At 40.3% G+C, this 24,435-nt stretch overlaps 1 protein-coding gene across 1 annotated transcript in view; it reads left to right on the top strand.

Annotated features, from left to right (window-relative positions):
• LOC115269199 (uncharacterized) overlaps positions 1 to 24,435 on the top strand; it is a 462,914-nt gene that overhangs the window by 428,294 nt on the left and 10,185 nt on the right. The window contains exons 2-4 of the mRNA XM_029877650.2: positions 5,904 to 7,227; positions 7,297 to 7,491; positions 7,552 to 7,717. Coding sequence (XP_029733510.1) covers positions 5,904 to 7,227; positions 7,297 to 7,491; positions 7,552 to 7,717 — 1,685 coding nt within the window. The remainder of the gene's footprint in view (positions 1 to 5,903; positions 7,228 to 7,296; positions 7,492 to 7,551; positions 7,718 to 24,435) is intronic.

The raw sequence follows: 24,435 nt of genomic DNA, 5'->3' as shown, positions 1-24,435 counted from the left end.
TTAATTAATTATGAGCCGTCTTTGGCACTGTTCTTTTTATTCAATTGTGGCTTCCCGCACCGAACTGTCAAAGTTGGGTTGTTTTGCTTTTCGAACTTTGACAACAATATCGAGAGTTAATGAGAGAGGAGATAAAAAAACTTAAAAGTTAGTTTAAATGTACTCAAATTTAGGAATTTGGGATTTTCCATTCACGCGGAAAAATAAGAGCACAGTGCTGCTCATTGATTGTTCGTTGGTTGGGGCAAAACCCAGCTGAAAAGCACTGTCTATGTCAAAATTAAGTTTTACGTCTGACCGCCGACGCACCGAAGCTCCTATATATTGCGTGTGTCTAGAGCATTTTGGTCAGTTGCCCCAACCAATGAATACGATTCGCTAATCGGGGTGCAGTCGTGACCCATCCAACGAATCCCCGCTGTACTCAATTTTATTTATCAAAGTTATTTCCACCTAACTTCGGGGTTGCGTGCGTCTAGCCAATAGATGTTATTGATGTTGCTTCCGTTTGCTTCCATTTAAAAAAAAAAAATCTTTTTTCACCCAATTGAAATTTCGTGCCAGAAGCTCCATTTTTTGTGGACGTACTCGAATTGCAAAAGTTAGGCTGTTTCGTTTTTAACTCTTCGACAACAATAAAAAGAGCGCATAAAAAGGAATATTAAAAAGAACTCAAATTCGATTTTTTTCAGGTTCTCCAGGTAGTGATGAATAAACAACCTCACGGCAAAATTAACTTTCTTGGATTTCAAAATGGCGGCGGACATCGATTTCCGACGTCTACTCATCGAACCCGTTCCGAAAATACCCATATTTTATGGGTTTCTATCGACTTTAAAAATCCGATGGCCGCCATCTTGAACTTCAAAATGGCGCCAAACATCGATTTTTGACTTCTACTCTTCGAGCCCGTTCCGAAAATACCCATATTTCATGGGTGTCTATCGATTTTCAAAATCCGATGGCCGCCATCTTGGATTTCAAAATGGCGGCGTACATCGATTTTCGACATCTACACACCAAAAATCGGTTAAGGGTTTCAGCAAAATTTTGCTGATTTGTTCAGTAAACTCTGCTGATCACCAGTAACGTTTTGCTGAAATTCAGCAAACTTTGCCGAAAGTTCAGTGAAAAATTTTGCTCGGCAAAATTCAGCAAAATATTGCTGAAAGCGTTTGGTGTGTACTCTTCGATACCGTTCCGAATATACCCATATTGCATGGGTTTACAACATTGTTTTAAATCCTATGGCCGCCATCTTGGATTTCGAAATGGCACCGTACATTGATTTTCGACATCTGCTCTTCGAGTCCGTTCCGAATATACCCATCTTGCATGGGTTTACAACAGTTTTTGTAATCCGATGGCCGCCATCTTGGATTTCAAGATGGCGGCGGACATCGATTTCCGACTTCAACTCTTCGAGCCCGTTCCGAAAATACCCATATTGCATGGGTTTACAACATTTTTTGAAATCCGATGGCCGCCATCTTGGATTTCAAAATGGCGGCGTACATCGATTTCCACTTCTACTCTTCGAACCAAAAATACCTATATTGTATGGGTTTACAACAATTTTTGAAATCCGATGGCCGTTATCTTGGATTTCAAAATGGCGGCGGACATCGATTTTTGGCTTCTACTCTTCGAGCCCGTTCCAAAAATACCCATATTGCATGGGTTTACAACAGTTTTTGAAACTCGTTGGCCGCCATCTTGGATTTCAAAATGGCGGCAGACATCGATTTTTGGCTTCTACTCTTCGAGCCCGTTCCAAAAATACCCATATTGCATGGGTTTACAACAATTTTTGAAATCAGATGGCCGCCATCTTGGATTTCAAAATGGCGGCGGACACCGATTTTCGATATCTACTCTTCGAGCCCGTTCCAAAAATACCCATATTGCATGGGTTTACAACCATTTTTGAAATCCGATGGCCGCCATCTTGGATTTCAAAATGGCGGCGGACATCGATTTACGACATCTACTCTTCGAGCCCGTTCCAAAAATACCCATATTGCATGGGTTTACAACCATTTTTGAAATCCGATGGCCGCCATCTTGGATTTCAAAATGGCGGCGGACACCGATTTTCGACATCTACTCTTCGAGCCCGTTCCAAAAATACCCATATTGCATGGGTTTACAACCATTTTTGAAATCCGATGGCCGCCATCTTGGATTTCAAAATGGCGGCGGACACCGATTTTCGACATCTACTCTTCGAGCCCGTTCCAAAAATACCCATATTGCATGGGTTTACAACCAGTTTTGAAATCCGATGGCCGCCATCTTGGATTTCAAAATGGCGGCGGACACCGATTTTCGACATCTACTCTTCGAGCCCGTTCCAAAAATACCCATATTGCATGGGTTTACAATCATTTTTGAAATCCGATGGCCGCCATCTTGGATTTCAAAATGGCGGCAGACACCGATTTTCGACATCTACTCTTCGAGCCCGTTCCAAAAATACCCATATTGCATGGGTTTACAACCATTTTTGAAATCCGATGGCCGCCATCTTGTATTTCAAAATGGCGGCGGACACCGATTTTCGACATCCACTCTTCGAGCCCGTTCCAAAAATACCCATATTGCATGGGTTTACAACCATTTTTGAAATCCGATGGCCGCCATCTTGGATTTCAAAATGGCGGCGGACACCGATTTTCGACATCTACTCTTCGAGCCCGTTCCAAAAATACCCATATTGCATGGGTTTACAACCATTTTTGAAATCCGATGGCCGCCATCTTGGATTTCAAAATGGCGGCGGACATCGATTTACGACATCTACTCTTCGAGCCCGTTCCAAAAATACCCATATTGCATGGGTTTACAACCATTTTTGAAATCCGATGGCCGCCGTCTTGGATTTCAAAATGGCGGCGGACACCGATTTTCGACATCTACTCTTCGAGCCCGTTCCAAAAATACCCATATTGCATGGGTTTACAACCATTTTTGAAATCCGATGGCCACCATCTTGGATTTCAAAATGGCGCGGACACCGATTTTCGACATCTACTCTTCGAGCCCGTTCCAAAAATACCCATATTGCATGGGTTTACAACCATTTTTGAAATCCGATGGCCGCCATCTTGGATTTCGAAATGGCGGCGGACACCGATTTTCGACATCTACTCTTCGAGCCCGTTCCAAAAATACCCATATTGCATGGGTTTACAATCATTTTTGAAATCCGATGGCCGCCGTCTTGGATTTCAAAATGGCGGCGGACACCGATTTTCGACATCTACTCTTCGAGCCCGTTCCAAAAATACCCATATTGCATGGGTTTACAACCATTTTTGAAATCCGATGGCCACCATCTTGGATTTCAAAATGGCGGCGGACACCGATTTTCGACATCTACTCTTCGAGCCCGTTCCAAAAATACCCATATTGCATGGGTTTACAACCAGTTTTGAAATCCGATGGCCGCCGTCTTGGATTTCAAAATGGCGGCGGACACCGATTTTCGACATCTACTCTTCGAGCCCGTTCCAAAAATACCCATATTGCATGGGTTTACAACCATTTTTGAAATCCGATGGCCACCATCTTGGATTTCAAAATGGCGGCGGACACCGATTTTCGACATCTACTCTTCGAGCCCGTTCCAAAAATACCCATATTGCATGGGTTTACAACCATTTTTGAAATCCGATGGCCACCATCTTGGATTTCAAAATGGCGGCGGACACCGATTTTCGACATCTACTCTTCGAGCCCGTTCCAAAAATACCCATATTGCATGGGTTTACAACCAGTTTTGAAATCCGATGGCCGCCATCTTGGATTTCGAAATGGCGGCGGACACCGATTTTCGACATCTACTCTTCGAGCCCGTTCCAAAAATACCCATATTGCATGGGTTTACAATCATTTTTGAAATCAGATGGCCGCCATCTTGGATTTCAAAATGGCGGCAGACACCGATTTTCGACATCTACTCTTCGAGCCCGTTCCAAAAATACCCATATTGCATGGGTTTACAACCATTTTTGAAATTCGATGGCCGCCATCTTGGATTTCAAAATGGCTGCGGAACTCGTTTTTTGGTATCCGGAAGATAAAAATTGTTGATTAAAACCAATATTTCATTTTAAGTTAATATATTTTTATTAAATTTTTTCCCACTATGCGGAAGATTTATGTTCCGGATTTGCTATCAATGATAGGATAGATAGAGATAATGATAGAATTTTTCTGATAGTATCTTTTTTCTAAAGATAGATGATAGAGATAGACCACGTCTATCCTTGATAGTAAAAATGCTGATAATATCAGTAACCTTCTATCAGCTGATAGAGATAATTATTTTATCTTCTATCCATCAGTTTAAAAAAAATGATAGTATCTCTATCAGTGCCCCTACTGATAGTATCAGTTGATACTATCAAAAGATAGGAGTGATAATGATAATTGATAGAGATAATTTTGGTGCCTGATGTCCAGTGTATCTCCCCCCGGATCGTTTATCAAGATCATTAGACTTCCGTTTTTTGGCATGGAAACGCTTCGGGATACATACAACGACGTTGAATAATTGTCATTAATTGGAACCATTGAAGAAGAAAAAACGGGTGTGACTTTGACGCAACGGCATCAACGACTGCGCCATTTAACTCCAAATTCAGCTTACAGGTTTGGGTCAGGAGGAAACGACGAAGTCAAAACTATACAGCGTTGCGTTGGTTGGCGCCTGCGGAGAGCCGAATTATTGCGTTACACTTTTTAACGAGGTGTCAACGCGCGTGACCAAAAACTGAATGAAAACTAAAAAGCGGAGACTACGAACTGAACTGAAGGCAAATTAACTCCATTGCGGTGGAGTCTGATTCGGTGGATGGTGGAGGTGATGGTGAAGAGTGTGTACAACTACGACGACGACGCACCCAGCCAGCAGCGATTCACGCGTGGAACAATTTTACTCCACGTATAAACTTCTCTTTTGCTGGATGGTAATAAATTATAGCCGGAGCAAATTTTGGACTGCCCACCGGCACATGCGTGTGGACTTGGATAAACCATAGAAAGTATATAAAATTTAGTATAATTAGTTATGACCTATGTCGTAAGGCCTTTTTGTTCAAATCATTCTACTCTTTTATGCTCAACGTTTTGCTTCCTTGCTTCCCATTTTTTACCATTTTATTTGTCCTTATTCCTATCTTCTTGACTCTTTATTTTCCTTTTCTTCTTATCTTTCTTCTCTATTTTTTCATCTTTTAATATTCATGACTTCCTATGTTTTCCAATTCCAGAGGAAATTCGTTGTATAGATACAGTTTTACACAGACTTTGGATGAAATTTAGTTCTAAAATGAACATCTGTTATCTGTGCTATTACCTTCTATCCCCTAAGGATTACATTTCTGATGCATTTAAATTTCTCCCCCCCCCCCAACCGATGCAACGCCTGCAGACGTCGTGCATCCACACTGCAGCCCACGAACAGTCGAAAAAATAAACGACCCAGAGGAGCCTTACCCCAAACTCCTATTCACCTCACACTAGCGACGTTCCGTTCACGACTTCCTATCAATCCTCTCATCGTGGTCGTCCCAATCCAATCCATCCGTCCGGGGTCGCTTATTAACACGTATCGTCGTGAAAGTTAATAAGAACAGCTAGGGAGGGGCAGAATTTATGTTACCGAAATCGAATTGATGCGATTGTACTTGCGGTCGTACCCTGTGCGTACGTGGCTGTAGGACGACGACGGTGCATCCATTTATGGGAGGTTTCGAATTTCAAGCGTCCTACGATGGGGGCCCTTCCCCGGGGTTCCGAAGGCGGATCCCTCATACAGCTTTATTTATGAGATCATTCCCACTCGAATTCGAGTCGTAACTAATTTGGTACTCGTCTTTCTTCTCCTTCAATTACAGGTAGCAGTACCAGCTTGGCTCCCTCCCTGCTGGGCTATTACGACTCGTTAGCTACCAAGGTGACTGACGAACCCAACGTCAACGGTAACACCGAGAGTTCGGTAGCAGAGTCTACGACCACCAGCATCAAAACTGCAAGCTCGTCGTTATCGGTAAGCCAGCAGAGCATCACTACCATCACCGAAAGGTCCTGCCAGTCCAGCAAACTCAAGACCCTCAGCTTCAGCAACGGATCAAGTCTACGTCCCATCCGAGTAGCACCACAGCTGCCCAAATCCGGAGACAAATTCCGTAATCTATCTAACAACGTCGCAAGGATATTGTCCAATACGGAAACAGCCGTAGACTCGGAGACCAACCGACCGCGACCACCACCAGCACCCTTCCATCGCAACCAACTTCATACTTTATCGTTTAACTCTGGTCGCACCACAGCCTCCACGTCGCGGTTTGTCTTGAAAAACATCCCACTGTCCAGAAACATTACAAAACTCAGTCATCTCGGAAGAGAACCAGAGCGAGAGTCCACTAACGCATTCAGCTCGCCGGATACTTCCAATGGAAACTGTGATACTTCCATCGAGGAAGACATCCCCAAGCTGAGCTTCATCCAGCAGCGAATCAAGTCGCTCACTTCGGCCCTCTTCGACAACGACGAAGACTCCGAAGTAGCCAAAAACCAGGTCAACCAACAGCCGACAAGCACCGTCCAGGACGACGTTGACCCCGAACCAGTTCTCCGCAATCCGGAAAAGTCTATGGAAGCTAGTCAAGTGGATCAGCAGGATGCCTTCGTGGAGAACTGTGACGAGTCCGAGAACCGCAACACCATCGTGGAAACCAGAAATCCCTTACTGAGCCTAGTCGTAGTTGAACCTTCGGCAGAAGAAACCGAACGCAACCGCAAAACGACCCTGAACTCTTTCCCGCGGAACCTCCAAATTTCGCCAAAACTTCCGCGGTCCACCTCAACCTCGACTCCATCCCTGGACACCAGTTCCGCCTCACTGTCTTCCAGCAAGACATCCCTCACGCAGCAGAACGCCCCGGGAACTCCTGTTCTCAGCACCCGACCGCTCTCCGCCTCGTCCATCTGTTCGTACTCTTCGAGCAGCAGTTCCGGCTCGGAGCACCTGCTACTAGTCAACGGGAAATGCTGCGGAGCCCCGTCCTACCAGGCCAGTGTTGAAAGTCTAGCCGACCAGAGCGAGTGCGAACAGAGTGCGACCGGCAGCAGCGGGCTAACCATGTGCGAACGAGCCGTCAGGGAGATCATCGACTCGGAGCGAAGCTTCGTCGAGGATCTCGGGCAGATCATCAAGGGGTAAGTTAACGTTACTCTGATAATGGCGTCGAACAAAGATTCATTTCGTCTTCTTCGTCTCTATTTCAGATACCTGGAAGACTGGAAGGAACGAGCCTGTCTCAAGGTGGACGAGCTAGAAATCCTCTTCAGCAACATCCAGGAGATTTGGGACTTCAACAGCCGGCTGTTGAACCGCTTGAACGAAACCAAAGGTGATCCGGTCAAAATCTCCGGTTGCTTCATCGATCTCCATGAGGATTTCGATTGCTACACTACCTATTGGTGAGTTTAAATTTCGCATTCCCTGACATTCGAGACTGAACATTAAGTTCTTTTCCACAGCACCCGTTACCCGGAGGCAATCGCTCTGCTCACCAGTCTCCTGCAGGCCACCCACACGAACGCCCTGCTCATCCACACACAGAAGATGCTCAACCACAACCTGCCGCTGGGTTCGTACCTGCTGAAGCCGGTCCAGCGGATACTGAAGTACCATCTGCTGCTTGATGTGAGTATATATTTAGGTATTAGCTACAGTTGTCGCCCGCGCAATGGGTTGCAGTCGTTACGTCAGGCGAAATCAATTTCAATCAGTCATCGTTGTAACACAGTGGCGCAGCTTCATGCAATAACCGGATGAATTGTAAACGTCTCCGTTACTGGTTGGAGTAAAGTTAATACAATCATACATTTCTTAAAATTCTGGCATTTAAGGCACAAGTTTGAGAATATCCTCATACGCAATTTTGACCAGAAATCTTATAAAAATTTCATCATGATTCTTCATGGTCTTGGCTACGTATAGTAGAACTTCATCTTTGTAGATCTTAAGGGATGTTTTACTACTTCCCTTGAACTTTACAGTTAAAAGACCTGCAATGATCTAAAATGTACTGTCAAAATGCTTTTGGGATTGTGCGTTTCGAGAACCATAACCACCAAAGAAGCTGTGGTACAATATTCAGTGGCTCTCAACTGTCGTATGGAAGATATCTTGGCGTTCACGGGCGTTACAGGGCGCTACTACGGGGTTCAGAAGGCAACGCACCTGGCACCTTCCAGAACTTCCATGAAGCCCCTGTAACGCTTCTAAAACTCGCTGTTAGTCCTCCAGAACTATCTGAAATACTTCCGAAACCCACCTGAAATCCTGTCGGATCCCGCACCTAAGACTCTCCGAAACCACAAAATACGATGTCTTTAAACCCGCCAAAATCCTCAGAAACTCTCAAAAATGCCTCTAAAATCTCCCTAAAACCCCATGTTACGAACCTGAGAGGTTCATCTACTTCAACTACATAGAGATTTCCCTTGAATTTCTCCCAAGACCCATGGCCAATTCTCCTTTGAGTTCTTGATACATTCTACCGTGACGTTACAATGTTTTGACGCCTTTTTGGTTCGATTTTTCACTATAACTCGTAAATTCGACCGTAAACCCTGCTTATTTGGATTTATTGTCAAATTTCCAATAAGTATGATCTGCCCAACTAACATTTTCAGCGCTATAAGCTTCAGTCATTTGCTTCCTGTTGTGTAACCATCGAATAAAAGCAGTCAACGCTGAATAAAAGGGAAGCTAGTCAAATATAAATCATAAGCTAATACACGACTGCAAAACAAGCACCATACAGCTACCAAACTCGTTTTTCAGCAATCCATCACTTGTCACTGGGGTTGCCAGTGGAGTATAGTGGGTTGGTAGAGTGGAGTATAACTCTATTCCAACTCCGGGAAATTTCCTGGAAGATGTGAAAACTTGAACAAATCGAATGGGAGTCCCCACTAACAAAACAGCTGCTACTATACAGTACAATTCATTATACTGACAAATCCCCAATACCAGCAGCGCTTTGAAGGCCGTTATGTGATTTCATTACAGCTAGAAGCTGTAATAAAGAAACTGTTGGTAAACCAACACGGCTTGTCGGATGTAAACATTATTGTCAAAACAAACTTCAAGCGGGATATATAGCTACTACACAACTGCTTTACAGCTATACATCTCTGTGCTGTGAAATTATTTGGGTTGCTTTTATTGCACTTTATTTCAATGCCGGAAGATTTGCCGGAAGATGTGCAAATCGAGTACGAGTCCCAGTCAATACAACAGCTGCTTTTATACAGTACGTTTTGTAATGTTGCCAAATACACAAAACAGCAGCGCTTTATAGCTGTTTAAAGAACACTTTTTCAGCTAGAAGCTGTGACGAAGAACCTGTTGGTGTAACCACACAGCTTGTTCAATGTAAATATCATTGCGTTTGACGTTTCACAAGCTTTTGCAGTAAGATGAAGTTGGGTAAGGTTTCTTGTAGCACTATTATGAAGCCTTGTCTGGAGTAAAACGAAACGGGCTATTTTCTATGCTTTTTGTATATGTGGCAGCGAGGACATCATTGGGACCAGTGGATACGGAGATCAGGAGTTCGATTCCAAGTAGTGGCAAGTAATTTAACTTTTCAATTTTAAAAGCGATAGTTCCAGTTCCATGTGTATTGCGTCACAGCATCCATAACAAGCGCCTTTCCAAGATGTTATTCAGTTAGTGGTAACATAGGAGCAGAGAAAAGAGCTATGACTTGGTGGCTACTCGTACAGCATACACATGTGGATTAATATTAGTATATTTATTGGTTGTTGATATTTTTTTTCCGTGATTGCTTAATTGGGAAAATTATGTAACATTGTAACTAATAGAAATATATTTTAGATCTGATGATGGCTAAAGAAGAGTAAGCCGAAACGTAATAAATCGAGGCGTTAGTGTGTAGCAATCACCGAAAAATATCAACAACCAATAAATATACCATTGGACGGTGACTAAAACCCTACAGAACATGTGGATTAAGTTCGCCAGATTCATTGATACAGGGCTTGCATAGAAGCTTCCGTCCATATGTACAACACACGCTTTGTTGACGTTTACATTCACAATAAATGTTAGTTGGGTGCTGAACAGTTAGTTTTCATTGGAAAGTATCTTGTACCGACTTTTCGAACCCTCTAAGCAGAATACCCTCTTTGAATGAGTGTAATCAGTTTCGTACCTTTTAATTCCGCCCTATGTTGCTTATCCTTTGACAGATACGCGTATTTCGACTACCACTTGTAATCTTCCTCAGTGTCAGTTATCCACTGAAGAAGTAATCGCATTCACCCCGCTTATATATTAAAATCCTACCGCTACTATAGTTACCTAAAAAACTACCTATACCTATAAATGTACCTATTTTTTATTTATTTTTTACCTCTATAAAAGTACCTAGTATGTAGCTTATTTTGGTACCTACGTATTCCTATCACGTGCACTGCGCTTAGGTATGAATTTAAATAAACGTGACTGGCCGTTTCCCTGATCCTTGTTAAGAAGTAATGCCGCCCTTTCTTTGTGGATTTCTAAACTTTCCGCTACGTCAAGTTTCCAAGATGAAGATACATTTCGCAGGATACTAATGTTATCCTTTGTCAACAGGTGTTCATCTTGGAAAACATGTTCTGCCACTTTCGATTTAAATTCATACGCTAAACCCTTTTCTAACTCTTTACCCGCTTTCTTAACCTCTGCAATATGTTCTTTGAATCGAATTTCAAGCGTTCTTTTCGTTTGTCCCATGTAGATTTTATTGCAATGTGGACATGTTATCTTGTATACTCCCGCTTTGTTTAAATCACTTATTTTATCTTTTGTTGATCCTAATAATGACTTAAGTTGACAGTTCCTGCTACTGAAAACTAAATCTATACCCAAGTTTCTGAATTTTGATTTTAATGGTTTCGTAATATTATCATCAAAGTTCACCGCAACCCTTTTCAACTCATCATCAAGAGTTGTCATGCTTTTTCTAAATAAATCCCTCTTTTTCTTATCGATAATAGCCTTAACTGTACTATCGTTATATCCATTGAGCCTAGCCGTTTCAAAAATATAGTCCATTTCCTTTTGTTTGCCTATATCACTTAAAGGAAGAGTATACATCCTGTGAATCATATGATGGAAAGCTGCCATTTTGTGCTGATAAGAATGATTAGAAGTTCTGGGAATAACCCTCATTGTATTCGTTGGTTTCCTATAAATTTCGAATACAAAGTTGGACGATTCCCTGACAATTAGAAGATCCAAGAACGACAATTTACTATCCTTCTCTTCTTCATGGGTAAATTTAATATCTTTATGGATGCCATTGATTGCTCCAAGTATCTCTGGCAAACTTTCTTTCTTGATGATGCTAAAAACATCATCAACGTACCTCCACCAACGCTTAGGTAACAAATCTTTCTTTTTCAAAATACTCTCAAGATTTGCCATGAATAATTCGCTCAGAAAAGGAGACAATGGATTACCCATTGGTGCTCCTTTTGTTTGTTTGTAAAAATTCCCTCGGAAACTGAAATAGTTTTCTTCTATACAAAGTCGTGTCAATTTAATATAGCTACGAACTTTGTTTTTCCAATTCGACTCCTCATACTGGCTAAGAAGCCAATCCTCCAAAATATTTATAGCTTCTTTAAAAAAAAAAAAAATTGGAAAGTATGTTAAAAATGGGAATTAGTAGCTTGACGTTACAACGTTGTATCGCCACGCCACTAATTCCCATTTTAAACATACTTTTCCTATGGAAACTGTCCAACAGACTAAACTTATTGGAAATTTTACAAGGAATCCGAATATTCAAAATTATTTGAGGGTTTACGGACGAATTTACGAGTTATAGTGAAAAATCGGACCAAAAAGGAGTCAAAACCTTGTAACGTTACGGTAGAATGTGTCTCTTACGATTTGTGAGGTCGAAACATTCGAAGTTTACTCACTACACGGCGCTAGTGTTTCTTGTCCAGTTTGTCTAAGCGTTGTAAATCTCATTTTCTGAACTTTATATACCTCCACACTGCCCTCGGCAAGGTGTCTCAGAAGAGAACAATTTAGTTCAAAATCCACTCACTGCGATGCGCTGGTGTTCTGATGAGCTTTCATTTAGGTTTAAGCGTCGTATATATCACTTTCTTAGTCACATAAAAAGCAAAGTTACTAAAAAGGATAGAAGCTTTCTCATAGACAGCAATTTGGAGCTACCAATGTGATCTGAGCTTTGTATATTTGCTGTCGAGTTCTTTCAGCAACTTCAACAGGAAAGCCTTCGGATTTTTTTCGGAGAATTTTTTGGAAAACTCCTTAGGAAACTATGTCAAATTTATTTTCCTTCGAAAATTTCTTTGGAAACTCCTTCAGAATTCCGTTAGAAATTGATTCAGTAATTTGTGATATCATTTGGCAATTGCCCTGGAAACTGCTATGATAACAGTTTTGTAAATTTGTTCGGCAACTTTTTTGGAAATTTCTTCGACAATTCTTTTAGAATTGATTAGGCGATTCCTTCAGCATCAGTTTTGGAATTTTCTTCGGCAGCAACTTATCGGAAACCTCCATCAATTCTTTCGGCAATTTCCATCAAAGCTCCTTCGGTAATTCCTTTGGGAATTTCTTCTGCAATTAATTCGAAAAATTTTATGAGAATTTCTAAGAATTATATTACAGATTTTTTTTCTAATCCGTTGAAAATTTCTTAGGAAATTCAATTCGAGATTCTGTCTTCAAATCTTTTATGATTTCCGTCAGAAATTTCCTTTTATTCGGCTATACCTTTTATAATGGATTTGTTTGAATTTCTTTGAAAAAATCTTCCTATCCTCTCGGTCATTCCATACGGAATTGCTAGAATATTTTTGTCAGCAAGTTCTCTGGATGTTTCTCAGGATTTGCCTTAAATAACCGTATGTAATTTCTTTCGCAATGCTTTTGAAAATGCATTTTTCCTTTCGGAATGCCCTCAAATTTACTCAAAGTACTCAAATTTCAAGGAAATTTCAGAAAGTCATTATTAATTGCATTGTCTAGGTCGAATATTGCCTAGATAAACGTAAAACTAAATCTCATGAGCTCAAAAGAAATGTCGAAAGATTTTGAAAGGAATTTCTGAAAAAAATTACAAATTTCCAAAAATATCCCTAAGATAATGCTAATGGAATTTCCGAAGTAGTTCAAAAAGAAATTGCCTGATCAATTCTCGAAGGAATTTACTTGGAAGTTTTCGAAGAGTGACCTAGGGAAAAAGTACTGTAAGGAAAATACCGAACGAATTTCCAATAGAAATGCCGATGAAATTTCAAAGATTGCCCAAACAGTTATTCAACCAATTGATTTTAAATGAATTGAAACTATCAAAAGAATTTCCAAAGCAATTGATGAAATTCTTCACAAAGAAATTACTGGAGAATCGCCCAAAAATGCCGCAAAATTTTACGGATCAACTTCTAAAGAAAAAACTTAACACTAGACAACGGACAAGGCACACATTACGAGCACCAGTGGATACGAGGAAAAAACATTTCTTGCAAAAATTTTCATTACACGTAGCGGGAATCGAACCCTCACTCACTGCATGATACGGTTATACGATTGGTGATGCTAACCGCACGGCCACGCGACTTGCCGAATAAGTTGCAGAAGTTATCAAAGGAATTACCGAAGGAAGGTTCCCATTGGAAATTACCCAGAGTTTGGAAGCCGTAGTCATGTTTGAAGTACTCCACAGTTTATAGAAGAATTTTCGAGTAAATCTTTGCTTAGCTTAGACTGACTGCACATATCTATGGATGCTACTCCGTGATTGACCTGAACCAATGACAGTTGCACAATGAATCAACTGAATAATTGACTGGGGGTGGTCAACATTCTCACTGTGCATGCTTCAGAGACTCTCTTTAACGGTACAATAACGACGCCGGCCACGTCCTTGCAGCGAGGTTGGAAGAGGGATGGAATATTAGTACCAACCTTTGTTATCTGAAGGACCGCGTTTATCGCTGCGACTGCATCATTTACGCGAAAAGCCTACAATCAACTACCCGGTAGTCGCTCAATATTTACTACAAACGAACGCCTCTACGCGCGAATCCAACGATCCAAAAACACTCACCCACACGACGAAATCTATCCAGACAGTCTGGGGCAATTTTTGATTAAATCTGTGGAGAAACTCCTAAGAAAAGCTCAGGAGGAATTCCCGGGGAAAACCTCTGGAGGAATTTCTAAGCAAGTCATGTAAAGATTTCTGGATCATTTCCTGAGATAATGCTTGTATGAATTCCCGAGGGAATATCAGAAGGAATTCCTGAGCAATTTTTTTTATATTCCTCAGATTTCAGGAGGAATTACTAAGCAAATCTGTTGAGGTATTCTAGAGACAATTTCTGGATAAATTCCTGAGAGAACCTGTGGAGCAATTCCGGAGAAAAGTTCTGGAGATACTTCTGAGGAAATTTCTGGAGGAGTTCCTGGGAGAATTAATGCAGAAAATCTTACGGGAATTCATGGTAAAATGCCTGAAAAAATAAATATATAAAAAAAACTCTGGTGGATTGTTTTTATTCTTCAACCATTTCACTTGATTTATAGCTCTTTTGTCCACTAGGGTACTACACTTACACTTTGTACAGCGCCTAAATGTCTTCTATTCTAATTCTACTAGGGAATCGCGCCACTTGGGCGGTGGCTTCTATATTCGTCTGTTTTCCACTACAACTCAGTCAAATTTGAATCAATTGACACAACTTTTGGAATGTGGTGAGATAGGTATAGTATCTACCCGTGTACAACATTTCAAGTCAATTTGTTCAAAATTGACTGAGTAATAGTGGAAAACAGACGAATATAGAAGCCACCGCCCAAGTGGCGCGATACCCTATATCTACTATATTGCACTGCTGTCACTTTTCTACCCTGTCCATGTAGAATGATGAGCACGAGGATGTTGATGTGTGGCTCTTGTTCTTTTTCCAGTCGTATTGGGGGTCCATTATGAGTTACCGTTAGCCGATACCCAAGTTTCTGGGTCCTTTAAAGCATATGTTCAGAGGAGGGTCAGATGTCAGCCACTCTCGGGGGGAAGAGCAACTGACGAAAAATTGCAAGAGCCAGGGCTGGGATCGAACCCATTGTGGCATCCTGAGAAGAGTGCCCGAGAGGCCGCGGACAGTTGTGGGTCGAGGACCGAAGAGACGAGAGGCCAGTGCACATGGGCTGTGAAAAGAAGTGTGTTTTCTAGTGATTGATCTCGATGATATAAGGCTAGTTGATATTGACGAGTTGGAATACCACATTGGCGATCCTGCCATGATATTTTCAATAGTTTTATGATGCGAAAACATAAAAAAAAGTTGAAATTATAAAATGAGAGCATTTTTGTTGTGGTTAAAGTGAGTTCCGAGAATTGATTGATGCACCAAGCGAAAAGAAGAAGAAGTTTTGACATCCAAGCGGTGTGCCGTCGATTAGATCCTCGTCGCTGATTGGTCGATGGATGTAAACGGCACACCGCTTGGATGTCAAAATTCTTCTTCTTACCGCTTGGTGCATCAATCAATGGTGCCAAAAAGTATCAGCTTGGCAGAGGGTGAGATGGTAAGATGGGTGAGTTCTTCATGTGGCATTGTTGCCAGAAATATATATTTTCCTACTTAGTGGAGAGAATTGCTTGCGCAGAGTTTAGCTCATTGCCAAGTATTTTGAATGTTGCGTCGGGTAAAGCCCATGGCCAACATATGTATTGCGTCGAGTATAGCTCATGGCCAATACAGTGAAAACAGATAAATTCATGCTTGCGTAGAGTTTCAGCTCATTGGCAAGCATTTAAAATGTTGCGTCGGGTCAAGCCCATGGCCAACATATTCATTGCGCCGAGTGAAGCTCATGGCCAATGCAACAGTGCAAAAAAAACGAATGCTAGCTCATTAGCAATCAGTTTGAACAATTAATTGGAAGAAAATCAAAAGTATTGTGTCGAGTATTCGAGTATCGCTCATTACCATACAGTTAAAAAATAAGCTTGCGTAGAGTTTTAGCTTATTGCCATGCTTTGTGGAGTTGAGCCGGATTCAGCCCAAGGCCAACATCAGTATTAAGCTAAGTCAGATCAAGGCTAATAGAATGAGCGATAAAAAGAAAAAAAAAGTTGTGATGTATTTTAACAGTTTGGAATAAAAAAAAAACATTATTAAATTAATTTTAAAGACAAGGACACGTTCAATGCTTCCAGTGAGCTTTTCGCTCTTTGAAGGAAACACGACACTAGACAACGGACTAGCATGCAACGCCCAGTGGCACAGCCGAAAACTTTTCCTGACAGCTGTGGCGGGAATCGAACCCGCGCTCCTCAGCACGATGCGACTAAGAGCTTGGTGACCCTAGCCACACGACCACGGAGCCGCACATAGGGTGTGTAACTTGCGATATATCATGAAAAGATAACGTTAGTGTAGAAAGGAGTATTGTTTTGAGAAAAAAATTGGTCCGAAACCAAAAACCATCCGTTCATATTTTTATTATTTTTTATTATTTTCTTATTTTGCAAATAATGTAATACAAACTTGCTTGGCAGCACTGTTTTGAAAACACGTGGCCCAACGGCGCGAGTGAATGATGTTTGAACCGAAGCTTCGCGCTATTTTGCTTCATTCTATTTATGCATTGATATGTGTGCGGCGAGTTTGCAACGGTTCGAGGGGGGTCAGTAAGTCAGCGACGACTAACGGCAGCGGCACGCGTACGTGCACGCTAAAACAAATCAATTCTATGCGATTAGCTCGTTAATTTGTGAAAGGTTTCAGTTTTTGTATTTGCAGTTTGAAAAAAAAAACAAATGTGTCTTCACACATGAGAGACACATTTCCGATATATATTTGAAAAAAGAAATAAACTACGCAAAACTTGTTTGCTCAAACATTACAACTACAAACTTCACTAGATAGATTTTGAGGTGTGTGTCGCCTAGTACTCACGATGTTTTGGATCGTGGCTGATTGTGATTGGTTGTAAGAGGTTGTAAGCATAAAAATTTTGTTGGGTTGTTGATGTCGGGGGGAGGAAAGCGTCAGTCACTCAGCTGACGATCTGCCCGCTGCACAGTGGTGCGAGGGCGTTCGAAACCCAAAAAAAATTAAAATGCTTTTAATGTAGATGTAATATTTTTGTCAGTTTCCCAAATATTTCTAAATATGTCTAAATTCAAAATTTCAGATTGATTCATTGAAATTTCAATTTTTGACAGCCTCTTGAACTGTGATAGTTGCTTTGCAGACTTTGTTCGCAGATATGTAAAGATCATATGTATGGAATTTAAGTTGCGAAAAAGCTGCCTGAAATCCTTCGTTATTCTTGAAAGTTATCCGTTTTTGAGTCAAAATTGATCTGGAACTATCAGGTAGTAGGATGCTTGCGCCAGCGATGCGGTTGTGTGATTTTGTAAGCTTAGGACCAGTGCTTTCGATTAGTGTATGATGTACTTTGTTGAAAACTTGCGATAGAGATAGATTTCGTGATTTTCATACGTTTTTGGGAGTTTTGAGTAAGAGGTTTTGGCTGCCTTTTGTTCAGCAACGCACCACTGTGTACTGGAGTCAGGGTTCTGCGAACTACAGTCCTCTTCTTCTTCTCGCCGTGGTACGCATTGAAACTATGCTCCTATGTGTTAAAAGATAGGTTACCGATGCTGGACGGTAACATCATAAACTAATTTCGTATTGGTGGGATGGAGATAGCATTTTCTAGGCTGAAGTGCGGTAGATGTAGTACCTGTTTGCTTGTGCAAATAGCATTTCTCAAATTCAAAGGATGGTTTTTGTTACTTGCATTTTTTTGCATCCACGGGCGGTCAATCAAGCTCAAGCTCAATCTGAAGCTAAAGACCTTCATTTGTTTTTTATAAATTTACTCGCATGGGAATATTTGCCCGAATAGAATGGTATTATACGATTACGATTCTGTTTATCGTTTTCCAATTATTCACGGTATCATAAAATGTATGATAAACCGATGATACTGTAAATCATATCGGTGATAACATGTATCATATTTGGAGTTTGAACGATAGACCGAATGGGTTGTTAAGTATCGTTACCATTCAAAAATGGCAATTTTCACGAACAAAAAAATTGTCAAATCATTCACATTATAATCAACTTATCGTTTACTTTATGATACACTGAATAATATAAACAAGCTTGAAATATTTCGTTATTCTGCATTATCGACTTGAAAAAAAATACACCCCCCTGCGGAACCACCTGTCAAGTTCGTGACGTAACCCATTCTGTTTATATTTGGGTGCGGATTTTTTTTTTACTATCCGGGACTCGAACTGCGGTGATTGGTATTCGGCTGGTTCCTTTTTCCTCGTGCGGTCTTTGCCCATGAGACCATATCGACTTGGTGCTCGCGGGTAGTTAGAAAGCAATGCTCCCAAAGAAGGTGGCAGAGCTGGCAGAGGAACAACCATTGGAGGCCGATGCAAGGAGTGCAAGGTAAGTTAGTGCTCTCCTTATGCAATGCATACCCGGCAGCTTGCTCGGAAATACTCTTTGCGGCCACAGCAACAACTGATGCGTTTGTTTTTGATCCTCAATGTGCACGGGCAGCAGCGAGGGCGGCAGTTTCCGCTGCATCATTACCACTGTACTGTTTATTTGGGTGCGGTGAAATTCGAATTCGTTGCAGTGCTCATCAAATTTATTACAATGTCCTGCATGTTTCGCGCCTTACCACAATAGATCACAATAATGGTCGCAGTGGTTCAAATCCCAACAAAAAAAAAAATGTTTCGCGCCTGGAAGTTCAATTTATTAGCCTGATTAACAAGCGCAAGAAGAAATGACTCAATATTGTGGGGTTTCTAATCTGTAGGAAACCGAAAAAGACATGCCAAATCTCAAAGAAAACAAGTCACGGCCGCAAAATTTACGAAAACCTATGATTCGGAACTATTCATGTATCATTCAATGAATCATTATTATAATTGTAATGATTCTTGAAAAATATTAAATAATTAATTTTTTTCATTCTCAATCATGCAATCATAAAACAATTCTTAGTGGTATAGTTACTATTCCACGAACCAACTTCGTATGATATGCATGATACTGTGAATTGTATTTTTCTATGCGGGTGGTTGGCGACAGGAACGTGGATTAGCAAAATTATGTACAGCGAAAAACAATAGACGAATTTAAGCTACTCTATGTTTCATCGGAGGTCGTACAGTAACATTTTTTTTTTTTTTTTTTTTTTTTTTTCCCTCCCCTGTTGGGGAGTTTAAGCCACTGCGTCCAATAAGCTGAACTTTTGTGGCAACAAACAGTAACAGTAACATAGTAGAATAGGCAAATTGAAGTGACAAGATGCAAGTTCGATTGTACTTGAGTACACTGTTTATTATTAAAAGCCATTGGTTGAGTTTCGAAATATTCAACTTTTTGACACGCAGTGTACGCGTTGCCAAATGGAATAGGTCTTCTAGAAACTTTGTTTCTTTGATGGATTAATAATTTAAATTGTTGGTTACATATTAACTGTAATGTATTTCTCAGTATATTTTGTGTGCTTATTCTAAAAAAAATAGAAATACCTGATTTCTTTCGAAAGTTTGAGAGATTTGGTTTGTGGAAACTTATCAACTTATACGATTCTGTTTCAGTGGCCTTTTCACTTGAGTGTTAAGTGCCCTACTAAATGGTTACGTTTGCGTGACAGAAGTTTGACAGATTTCCCATTTTCACTGTCACATAAAAACGCAAACCTCGACGGAATGGACGCTATGTGTTACAGGCTTTATGGTTTTGACCAGCAGTAGAGTTTTTTTTTCTTCATTCCGAGGCTAAGTAAAAAAATGTGTCGGAGATTCAATGAACCAATTATGATTTCTTATCAGTTCCATTACATTATTTAAATAAAGGGCCTTTGCATAAAATGACTAATTTCAGTTTTCCAAATGGAAGGAATGACAACGAAAGGAAATGAAAGCAGAACACTGAAATATTTTGTGGGAAAGAAAAGGATGAGATGAGTTAGGATTTCAAACGTCAGCTTGCAAAGCCACATATATAGGTAGCCTTTGCCCACCAGGCATAGGAGAAGTAAACAGATTAAATATTTGAAAATTACAATAGATCGGCGTTAAATTATCACAGTCATGGATAGTCACATTTATAAACATATGAACGGATGAATTACATAATTATACATAGAAGAGGTAACAGTTACAATGATTTCTAAGGTTACATGAAGTGTCGTAGTTTATGTTGCAGTTTTATTGAAAGATCATTAAAAAATTGCATAGTTATCCCTAGTATTCACACATTCTTGCAAGGGGAGGATGTGGCATCCTGAGAAGAGTGCCCGAGAGGCCGCGGACAGTTGTGGGTCGAGGACCGAAGAGACGAGAGGCCAGTGCACATGGGCTGTGAAAAGAAGTGTGTTTTCTAGTGATTGATCTCGATGATATAAGGCTAGTTGATATTGACGAGTTGGAATACCACACCCATGACTATCCACTTATGAAGTTAACGTTTAGCGACTACGCCACGGGCCCCGGCGACTCTGTTGGAATCCCTGAGGAATTCTTGAGCAAAGTTTTGGAAGAATTTTCAAGGAAATTCCCGGAGAAAACCTGAGGAAATGTCTGGGTCAATTTATGAGAATGTTTAGAGGATCTCTCAAAGAAATCTCAGGATGAATTTCTGAGCAAATTTCTGGATGAATTACTGAGATAACTGAAGGAAACTATTGAGAAAAACGGGGTCTCCAGTTAGCCTAGTGGTTAAGGCTATGGATCGCCAATCCGGAGACGGCGGGTTCGATTCCCGTTCCAGTCGAGAAAGTTTTCTCGACTCCCTTGGCATAGTGTATCATTGTACTGCCACACAATGTACAAATTCATGCAATGGCAGGCAAAGAAAGCCCTTCAATTAATAACTGTGGACTCGCCAGATCACGTTCTACCTGGTGTGAGTCCTTCTCGAGCATGATCCATAGAAGATTAGTATCACGAGCGTTTGATTCATTGATGCAGGCTGCAAAACGGTGAGTCGATAAGGAGAGCGTCCAACATAGCTCCCCAAGTAACCAAAAATTCCGCTTCTCATGACAAAATGCACTTTCAAGTTCCCCGAAGTTCAGATAAAGTTCCAAATGCAACTTGGAACCATTCGGAACTTTATCTGAACTTCGCTGAACTTTAAAGCTGCTTAAGAATTGTCGGAACTTTCAAGTTCATAGAAGTTAAGTTCAGTAGCATTGCACAGTGGGGAAAAACCGACCCAAAAAGGCACCTAATTATTGCGGCTGATTGCGATCTTTGAAGTCCATCTTTTCCGAATGGAAAAACGTCAAGGAATCGATTGGTGATAGTTTTATTCACCGGAAGCGAGTGTAAGTGTCCATTTTGCCCCATTTTCCCCTAAAAAACACTGTTTCTCTGAATTAAATAATGGTTGCAACTGATTGCGGCTAACCAACTAATTTTTTATTGATGTAGAATTGACAGGTGCATTTTATGGGGCATACCTCGATCTGTGTATTTGACTGGAAGTGCTCATTTTGCCCCATTTTCCCCTAAAAATGCTGTTTTCTGAATTAAAAAATAGTTTCAACTGATTGCGGCTAACCAACCATTTTTTTCTTGATGTAGAATTGACAGGAGCATTCTATGGGACACACCTTGATTTGTGTCATTGACTGAAAATGCCCATTTTGCCCCATTTACCCCTATAAGTACCGTAAACCGGGGTCAAATTGATCAGCGGGGTGAAATTGATCATTTGGGTACTACATTGTAATTGAATACCAGGAACTTCTAAGCGTCGCAATGATCTCAAACTTCTTACCCCATCTAGTTCATAGATGTCTAGAGATGATTTTAGACTTTTATTTGTTTAGAAAAAAGTTAGTTTTGCATTATTTTTTAAGGAATTTGCAGTGTATTTCTCACTAAGCTGAAATCATTGACAGCAAACAATCGATTGCCACTAGGACTTCCCGTAAGTTTTTTGTTTTAACATTTTTGTGGAGCCTTGGTTAGAAAGTTATGAAGCTATTCTGAATATGAATAAGTTAAAAAAAAGTTCATTTTTTGCCGAAAAAAAAGTTTATTGTAACAGAAACCACTTATTTCAAAGAAAATTGCCTACATTTAGGCGTTAAGGGGGAAATTTCAAAATTTAATTTTGCATTTTAAGGGTGAAATTCACTAGTTGTAAGATTTTTGACGCCTTATTCGGGTTCAGAAGAGCAAAATTAAGTGGATAAGGAAATTTTTCTTTTTAACCGATGCCTAATTGCACACTGATCAATTTCGCCCCAAAGTGGCATCTTAATTTTTTTTTATTTTTGAAGTAATTTTACTAAAAGTTTAAATTAGTTGAACAAAATTTTGTCACATGGTTTCATGGAGATCCACTGGGTACTGATTTTACAGAAATTATTTTTGCAATATTTGAATAGTCACTAATGTTATCCGCAAAAGTTGTTTTCTAGTGATCAATTTGACCCCGGATTACGGTACTGTTTTTCTGGAATAAAAAATAGTTTCAACTGATTGCGGCTAACCAATCAATTTTTACCTGATGTAGAATTAATTGGCGCATACTTTGGGACACACCTTGATCTGTGTCATTGACTGGAAGTACCCATTTTGTCTTATTTTCCCCTAAAAATACTGTTTTTCTGGATTAAAAAAATGGTTTTAACTGATTGCGGCTAACCAACCATTTTCAATCTGATGTAGAATTAATCGGCGCATACTTTAAGGTGAACCTCGTTCTGTGTCTTTGGGTGGTGGTGCCTATTTTGCTGCATTTTCCTCTAAACTACGGATTTTCTGGATTTAAACATAGTTTCAATTGATTGCAGCTAACCAATAAAGTTTTTGCATCGATTAATTTCATATTGGGAAAAAAATTGCTTGGTAACCGCCATTAGTTGGAACTTTTTAGGGGAAAATGGGGCGAAACGGGCAATTTCAGACTAACGCATAGCGCGAGGTGTATCACATAGTATACATACACTGTGGTGCATAATTGATCGGACAAACGCCGATTTTCATACAAAATGGCCAAGTTTGAGATGCTGTAACTATGGTTTGCTTTGATGGATTGAGCTCAATTTTTGACACGGAACTACAAATATGCTGAATTTTGTGTATACAAAGTATAAAATGTTTTCGTTCACAGGTCTGGGCGTGGCAAGGCGTTGAAAAAATTGCAAAAGTGATCGGACAGCGGCACGCGTGTAAATCAAAGGGGTACCGCTGTCCGATCACTTTTGCAATATTTTCAACGCCTTGCCACGCCCAGACCTGTGAACGAAAACATTTTCTACTTTGTATACACAAAATTCAGCATATTTGTAGTTCCGTGTCAAAAATTGAGCTCAATCCAACAAAGCAAACCATAGTTACAGCATCTTAAACTTGGCCATTTTGTATGAAAATCGGCGTTTGTCCGATCAATTATGCACCACAGTGTAGGTCGATTCTACATCAGGAAAAACATATTGGCTAGTTGCAATCAATTGAAACTATTTTTAAATCCAGAAAATCCGTAGTTTAGAGGAAAATGGAGCAAAATAGGCACCACCACCTAAAGACACAGAACGAGGTGTGCCCCAAAATATGCGCCGGTTAATTCTACATCAAGTAAAAATTGATTGGTTAGCCGCAATCAGTTGAAACATTTCTTTAATTGAGAGAAATAGTATTTTCAGGGGAAAATGGGGCAAAATGGGTACTTCCAGTCAAATACACAGATCGAGGTGCGTCCCAAAGTATGCGCCGGTTAATTCTACATCAGATTGAAAATGGTTGGTTAACCGTAATCAGTTAAAACCATTTTTTTAATCCAGAAAAACAGTATTTATTGGAGAAAATGGGGCAAAATGAGCACTTCCAGTCAATGACACGGGTCGAGGTGTGCCTCATGAAATGTACCTGTCAATTCTACATAAAGAAAAAAATGGTAGGTAAGCCACAATCAGTAGATTCTAATTTTTTATTCAGAAGAACAGTATTTTTAGGGGAAAATGAGGTAAAATGGGCACTTTCAGTCAATGACACAAATCGAGGTGTGTCCCAAAGAATGCTCCTGTCAATTCTACATCAAGAAAAAAATGGTTGGTTAGCCGCAATCAGTTGAAACTATTTTTTAATCTAGAAAAACAGTATTTTTAGGGGAAAATGAGGCAAAATGGGCACTTCCAGTCAAATACTCAGATCGAGGTATGCCCCATAAAATGCACCTGTCAATTCTACATCAATATAAAATTGGTTGGTTAGCCGCAATCAGTTAAAACCATTATTTAATTCAGAGAAACAGTGTTTTTAGGGGAAAATGGGACAAAAT

This window comes from Aedes albopictus, chromosome 2, assembly GCF_035046485.1.
Source record: "Aedes albopictus strain Foshan chromosome 2, AalbF5, whole genome shotgun sequence".
NCBI lineage: Eukaryota > Metazoa > Arthropoda > Insecta > Diptera > Culicidae > Aedes > Aedes albopictus.
Note: the sequence above shows the minus strand (reverse complement) of the source record. Positions and strands in the feature narration are given on the sequence as shown.